The sequence below is a fragment of the Lepidochelys kempii genome, chromosome 1 (assembly GCF_965140285.1).
Source record: "Lepidochelys kempii isolate rLepKem1 chromosome 1, rLepKem1.hap1, whole genome shotgun sequence".
NCBI classification, from domain to species: Eukaryota; Metazoa; Chordata; order Testudines; family Cheloniidae; genus Lepidochelys; species Lepidochelys kempii.
Genome location: NC_136380.1, coordinates 215086425 through 215094299, shown reverse-complemented (window position 1 = coordinate 215094299; position 7875 = coordinate 215086425). Strand labels below are relative to the sequence as shown.

At 43.2% G+C, this 7875-nt stretch overlaps 1 protein-coding gene across 1 annotated transcript; it reads right to left on the bottom strand.

Moving 5' to 3' along the window:
* Window positions 1-1571: 1571 nt before the first annotated feature.
* LOC140906957 (killer cell lectin-like receptor subfamily G member 1) lies at window positions 1572-7362 on the bottom strand. The gene is made up of 5 exons (XM_073331976.1): window positions 7269-7362; window positions 6765-6863; window positions 5149-5300; window positions 4521-4624; window positions 1572-1683 (listed from the first exon to the last, which is right to left on the bottom strand). Exons 1-5 carry the CDS (start codon window positions 7360-7362, stop codon window positions 1572-1574), a joined length of 561 nt encoding a protein of 186 aa, XP_073188077.1.
* Window positions 7363-7875: the final 513 nt, after the last annotated feature.

Sequence of the window (7875 nt, the reverse complement as noted above, 5' to 3'; positions counted from 1 at the left end):
TAGCGTTCTCCCTGCCTTCTGGAAAGTTCTTAATTGGCCCCAGGTGTCTTAATTGACCAGGAGCAGCTGCCATTTCACTTATCCTGGTACTAGGAATTTGTTTAGCCTGGAGCTAATATATCTATCTCCCACTACTTTTCTATAGCCATCTGGCCTTACCCGATCACACCCCGTATAAGCTTTATACAGAGTTAAACGGATTTGTTTGGGGTTTGGATCCCATTGGGAGCTGGATGTCTGGGTGCTGGACACAGGAGCACTTGCTGAGCTGTTTTCAGTTTAGTCTGCAGCTTTGGGGGCATAGTTCAGACCCTGGGTCTATGTTGCAGCAAGCTTGAGTGTCTGGCTCAACAAGACAGGGTTCTGGAGTCCCAAAAGGGCAGCGAAAATGGGCTCAGAGGTAGTCTCAGCACATCAGGTGACAGGCCCTAGGCAGTCATTTTCCATTTTGTACGTGTGCATCTCCCATGTTGTATGTAGAGTGGATCCACATGAAAAGTTTCTTCTATTTTTAAATATGCTACTGGTTTGAGTGACCATATTTCCAAATGGAAGACTCTTTTAAAGTGTGATCTCTGTACTTAACATAGAATCATAGAAGATTAGGGTTGGAAGAGACCTTAGGAGGTCATCTAGTCCAACCCCCTGCTCAAAGCAGGACCAACCCCAACTAAATCATCCCAGCCAATGCTTTGTCAAGCTGGGCCTTAAAAACCTCTAAGGAAGGAGATTCCACCACCTCCCTAGGTAACCCATTCCAGTGCTTCACCACCCTCCTAGTGAAATAGTTTTTCTTAATATCCAACCTAGACCTCCCCCACTGCCACTTGAGATCATTGCTCCTTGTTCTGTCATCTGCCACCACTGAGAACAGCCGAGCTCCATCCTCTTTGGAACCTCCCTTCAGGTAGCTGACAGCTGCTATCAAATCCCCCCTCACTCTTCTCCTCTGCAGACTAAATAAGCCCAGTTCCCTTAGCCTCTCCTCATACATCTTGTGCCCCAGTCCCCTAATAATTTTCATTGCCCTCTGCTGGACTCTCTCCAATTTGTCCACATCCTTTCTGCAGTTGGGGCCCCAAAAGTGGGTGCAATACTCCAGATGTGGCCTCACCATACCTTTAAAGAACACCTTTAAACTATTTTCCCCAACAGGTATTTTTAGTCTGACCATTCTTATTCTCATATCTGAATATTTTTTCTGTGATTGAATGAAATGTAATAAAGTAAAAAATATCATAAAATCAGCTTTTACTTTTTTTCTATTTCCAGTAGTCTTACAATACAATCATGTTAAAGAGCAGGAATACAAACATCAGCAACATTTTCGTTTATGAGGAATTTGCCTTCTTGTACACCAAAACTATGCTGCTCTTCCTAGGGGCTCAGGTACAATTCCATTCAGATACCTATATGATTTCTGGAATCATGGCAATCCCAGCTAATAACCCCTATGAAGTACCAGCAGATTTTTTTCTAACTGCGAAGAAGCTTTAGCGGTGTCCTTGCTGGGTGATCAGGATCCTGCAAGCATGAACAATGGACATTTTCTAGGAAAGTGTAGCAGGAGATTACTTCAGGTCTTTCTCACATATCCATGGTGAGGGAATTTCACAGCTGGAAGCCTGGAGAGAACCACTCAACAGGACGACACAGCACTGCACAGGGCTGTTAGAGATTACCCTGAAAAATAAATGCATAGAACACACACACACACGAGAATTAGCAAGAGATTCTCTGACAAAATAGGAGGAAGAAAAACTCAGCGGTAACAGAGAAGCAGCTCCATGGCATGTGACAGGGGTGACTGAATCTGAAGTGGACAGTCAGACAATGGATAAATAGTGCAAACTTCCACTGACTCCATTAACACTAACACCTTGCCTTAGACACAGATCATCATGTCAAATTTGGCAGTGTATATTTACTTGGTTTTCACAGACAGCCAGTTTAGGAGACTGGTATAAAAGTGGCAATACTGGAGGCCACCTCCTCAGGGGGAGATTATCTCAGTACTCGAGAAAATAAAGTGGGTAAAGCCAGCATAAACAGAGGCAGAACTAAAGGGTTCATGGTGTAGTGGTCAATGCAGTGTGCTGGGATCCTGAGCCCTGAACTGTGACTCCACCGACTGTGTGAATTTAGGCAAGTCATTTATCTTGCATGTCCATCAATTTCCCACCAATAAAATTCATAATAATACTAACCTACCAACAAGGTGATTTGCAGCTACATTAACTAATGTTTGTAAAGTGTTTGGATATCTTCAAAAGGAACATGCTAGAGAAGTGTTATATCATCATCATCATCATCATTAAAACCATTGGTCAAAATCCTGGAGTCCTTAATCACTTTTTAACCCTGTGTTTATTCTGGCTAACTTTTCTGTGATTTTAATGGGACCATTGTGTGTATGAGGACTGATTATTGTTTTGAAAACTGGCCCTACAAATTTACCCTAACTGGGAGCTCAACTGTAAAAATATGTGAAATGTATTTCTGGAAATGTATTTATGAGATGTGACAATAATGTTTTGTAACAAATGTTGAAGGGGAAAGGTGTGATAGACAGGGAGATAGAAAGACTGAATTAGTGTCAACAAAAAGGCCTACTAATATGCTTCAAAGACTAAGCTGAAATCATGCTTGATGAAAACAGAGTATGTGCAACCAGAAATTAATAAACCAAAATTGGTGTATCAGAAACTAGGTCTAACTGGTGAACTAAATAATGTGGGGATGGGATAATTACACCCACCATTCCCGTTGTGGTTCCTTAAAGAAAAAAAGACATTGGGGAGAAAAGATGGTGGCTGCTAGAGCAAGCTTCACCATCCTGGCTGCCACCCCCACAGTTTTCTGGGACCCCAGGCCTTGATGATATTGATCCTGAGAAATGTCCTGACCAAAAAGGGCCAGAGAGAGGGCTCCAGATGTCATCGCCATGTTAGGATATAGATATTCAGGCCTGTCTGTAAAGGCCTATACTCTAAGAATTTAGGTGTATTCTTATCACTTGGCTAGTGATAGAGGTATAAAAGAAAGAATCAAAATCACTGTCTGCTGGTGTAAGGGCCTTCTCTTACTGTGACAGTCTGAGGCCCTGTTCTTAGGCTAAGGCCTTTGGCTAAGCAGCAGAGGCAGCCATAAGCTGGGAAGCGACCGGTCACATCCTCACATTCCAAACTAGTCACATTGAAATAAGGTGCTATTGGGCTGTTAGGCACTATCAGGACAGGATTGTATGCCTATCAGCTCCAGAGAAAGGGAAGTGCCTAGAAAATGTAAAAGGAAACTTAGTTTGATAGCATCCTGTCTGGCAAGAACTCACTTATCAATAGCTGGGATGTGAAATCCTCACTTCTGTATTGCTTTGTCATTATAGTTCCCACTTTGCTGTTGTTTGTCTGTATAATCTCTGTCTGGTTCTGTGATTGTTCCCGTCTGCTGTATAATTAATTTTGCTGGGTGTAAACTAATTAAGGTGGTGGGATATAATTGGTTACATAAGCATGTTACAATATGTTAGGATTGGTTAGTTAAATTTCAGGAAAATGATTGGTTCAGGTATAGCTAAGCTGAACTCAAGTTTTACTATATAATCTGTAGTCAATGAGGAAGTGAGTGGGTGTGGGTGGGGGTGGGCATGTGGGTGTGTGAGATGGGAACAGGGAATGGGGGTAAGAAAATTGGAATCATGTTTTGCTAAAGGGGGAAATGGGAACAGGGAATGGGAGTAAGGAAGTTGGAATCATGCTTGGCTAAGGGTAGGAATGGGATCAGGGACACAGGTGTAAGGCTCTGTGGTGTCAGAGCTGGGAAGGAGGATACTAAGGAAGGAAACTGGAATCATGCTTGCTGGAAGTTCACCCCAATAAACATCGAATTGTTTGCACCTTTGGACTTCGGGTATTGTTGCTCTCTGTTGATGCGAGAAGGACCAGGGAAGTAAGTGGGTGAAGGAATAAGCCCCCTAACACGCCACCCCTACGAGCTCCAGCTGAATCCCAAAAAGCACCTGGGATGAAACGGGATTGAACTTTAACAGCAGCAGCAATCTCAACTAATTTCTTTTCTTTTCCCCAAAAGGCCAGTTACTATAATCTTTGATACCCTCTAAGACTGTCAGACAAGGAGAGGTCTCCTTCTAAACTCTCTCCAGCTAAAGGGAAAGGGAAGAAGGCATGTTGTTAAAAATAAAAGCCATACTTAATACTTTACATTTCAAATGCTTTATGTTTTTCCTCTTTTTTGTGTCTTTAATAAAAGGTTTAAAGGATTTTTAATGGTGTATTTACCATGATAGTAAGCAGGATCAGGTCTTTGTACACCAAAGACCCAATCTTGTTCAACACTGTTTAAAATTGGTTAGTGATTTGGTTTTGGTAACATGTTTGGCATATATATTCTATCTAAATTAATACAACACTAAACACTAAGGAACTCAAGACTTAACCCATTTTTTAAACCACAAAATCCCCACCACCATCACCAATATTAATAACTAATATCAAACTGACTTCATATCACTGACTCCTGAGCCATCTTCCCAGGCCCACCCAGAGCCAGTGCTGTTCCTCAATCCAATCCAGTGGGCTTCTGTGTGGAACACCGCAAACAGGTCCTAGAATAGTTTTCAGAGGGACAGAAGAGACAAGGAATCTAAACAGGAGCAGCCTGAAGATTCAAATTCTGATGGGCAAACAGAGCAATCTAATGCCAGGGAGAGAAATAGTACATTTTCAAACATCCCTTCTATTTGGATGAGCCCTGTGAGACAGATAATTTCAGCCTCTTTGATAGTCCAGTGAATTCTGGGGCTTGTGGGATAGACCAGTGAAGAACTGGGAATTTGGAGATAGGTTGTAACCCCTCTTGTGGTGGAAATAAGAGAAGTCCTCACATCTGCAGGATGCATGAGGATCACAGGTGTTTCCCAACACCCTGTTGTTGTTCTTTACACATCTGTCAATGTTACAAATGAAAGGGGCTAACCACTACTGTGCCAGATATAGATTTTCCCATAATCCTATAGATCTCCAGGACAGATGTCCATTTTCCCATAACCATAAAGGGCTCAGAATCTTCACAACTGCCAATGGTATTGCTGCACTGTCAGGTCACAAATCAAAGTGCACAGGCATTTACCATCTCCTGGGCGTCACTGATCACCAGTAGATGTGATCCCTTTGCAGAACAGGATTCCTGGCTTGAATGCCAATCCTTTTTTGTTCTGGAGAAAAAGTAACAGCTGTGTCTGTAAGCCACCCACTGATCAGGGCAGCCTGGAGAGCAGTGACCTGTAAAGGGATCATAAATGTACCTTATACTTTACTTTTTTCATCTTAGAGGGTTGCAAAGTGTGCTGTAGATTAAATAAAGAGAATGTTCCCTCACTCACTGTAACATGGCTAGTCCTTTGAACACCAAGGAATCTTGTGGTCTCTGTAAGACCACTTATCTCTCTGCAGTCATATTCCCTAAAGAACTATTTAAAATGCTCCCATCCTCCGCACTGGAATAAATGACAGGAGAGGCTGGTGGTCCCCTCAGGATTCTGGGAGAGGATGCTTGTTCATTTTGTTCATTTCCTTCTAATCCAATGTATGCTCTTTCTTCTCTTCAGTGGTCCATCTATGACCCATCCAACTGCCTTTCAGTGCTAGGGTGCAGCCAAAATCATGCTGGTTTATGGGTCAGCTCTACTGCCAGGAAGTCTCCCATTTGCTGTACAGCCTCGGGCAATGTGGACAGCTGGTGCCAGTGCACCCACATCTCCACCTTCACTGGGAAACTTCTGAAATCAGCTCCAGTACCAGTACACTAAATTGATTCCACAGCCGTCTAAGCCTCAGCCTTGCACCGATCTAACACTTGCTGGACAAAGGCATGTGGCTGCGCTCCCAAAGAGTGCGGCTCATTCCACAATCTTTACCAATACTTTTCTGCAGTGACCCCCATCTCTCCACAACAGCAGCCTGTTCAGCCTTTCATCTGCAGTAACATCCTAGGCCCACTGCACAGTTTGCTTCTCTCCTATCAAAAAAGGAACCAATCTAATCTCTCAAGATTCCTTCTCACTGGGCTACAGTAACCACTAGCTCAAAAGTAACCAGGTGGATAATCTTCCAATCCCATTTGGGGAAAGGAAGTGCAAGGATCTACTGGCAGACTGGTCGGTGCAGCCTAGTTAACCTCTTCTGTGACTTTGAAGTAGATGCTCCTGGAACTGTTGCTGCTGCTCCTGTTGATCTTCATAAATCACAGCAAAGCTCAACCTGGGCTTGCTTCTGTCTCACTGGCCACTTCTGGGCCTTTTCCCTGTTTCACCTTATTCCAGACAGCGTTCAAATCCCACTCTGGACATGACGTGCAAATGGATGGGCACCCAACCAAGCAAAGGCACCTTGTGTCAATGTCCAGACTTGCAGCCACCCTGACTGGGAGCTTTCACAGGCAATGGGAGCAGCTGTTTGTACATTCCCCATCTGATGTGCTCTGCCCCTCCCTTGTGCACTCCTTCCTAGGCCAGGGAAAACTAGGACAAAATGTGCATTCAGAGATTTCAGGAAAAAAGATAAGGAGAATGGTTATGTGAAACTATTTCTCATAGTTCAGAGCAGATCCCTTGGGCCAGATACTGCTCTGAGTCACAACTGTAAATCTAGAATAACCCCCTTATTTTCAGTGGTGTCAGTCTGTATTTAAACCAGTGACATTAATATCAGATTTTGGCCCTTGGTGTCTTTCCTGAAAATATTTACCTTTGGTAGCCATGGCCACTGCTGCTCCCAGTGATACCAAGCAGAGGATCCCCAGAATCACTGCAATGATCCGCCAGGGAGGAGCTGGAACTGATGGGTCTGACAGGAAGAGAATGAACATAAAGATGGTCAGAGTGAGTCCCTGTCCTGAGAATCTGGGGTCTGACTATAGTTTGGGCAGCACCTGGACCCCAAACCTACCCACCAGATCAGGTTTGAAAGCCAGCTCCAAACTAACTGTCCTTGCATGTTGTTTGAGCAGTTGGGTACATTTCATGACTGCCAGAGCTGAGAGTCCTATTTTCAAACCTCAGTGACTGTCACCCTTATTTGCTCCTAGATGTTTTATCTTCTAAGTGGCATGGCACTGGGTAGCATAACAGAGGAACATTCTTACCTTATAATTCAAAAAAGTCAAATGTCAGTTTCCAGGGGTGGAGGAGTAGAGGTCTGACTATAGACATTAAACAGAAAATATGTTAGCAGCATGTTAACATACAATACCTTTGCTCCCAGAGTTCCTAGGTCTTTGACTCCTCTGCTGCTCAGAAGGAGCGTGAAGTTTCAATTCTGTGCAAGTCACTTCCTGCTCACTCATTCCTGGAGGACTGTAAGTGTGGACACTGTAGACTCTGCTTTAGTGGATGATGGTGGATAATATGCAGTGTAGTTGCAGATGCTTCTGTTTCAGGATATTAGAGAAACAAGGTGGGAAAGGTAATATTTTTGACTGGACCAACTCCCATTGGTGCGAGACACAAGCTTTCGAGCTACACAGAGCTCTTCTTTGAGATGACATTTAATGAACAACTAATGGATCTATGAGACATAAATCACAACAGGTAAGAAATCTCAAGACATTGCAATGATTGGTTTAAATAACTACATTACAATAATCTGTATCAGGAGGAACAGAAATGCGAGAGGAAATGGCGTAATGTAGGACATCAGTGCAGCACATGCATCTTATCTTTTTTTTCTGTTATCTGCCCTCTATTTAAACATGAACAATTAAAATATATTTTGGCTACCTCTGAGCCTCACAGAAACTGATGTTAAAATGGAACAACCTAAACCCCCTTTAATATTTTATACAGTGGTTTAGATTGCA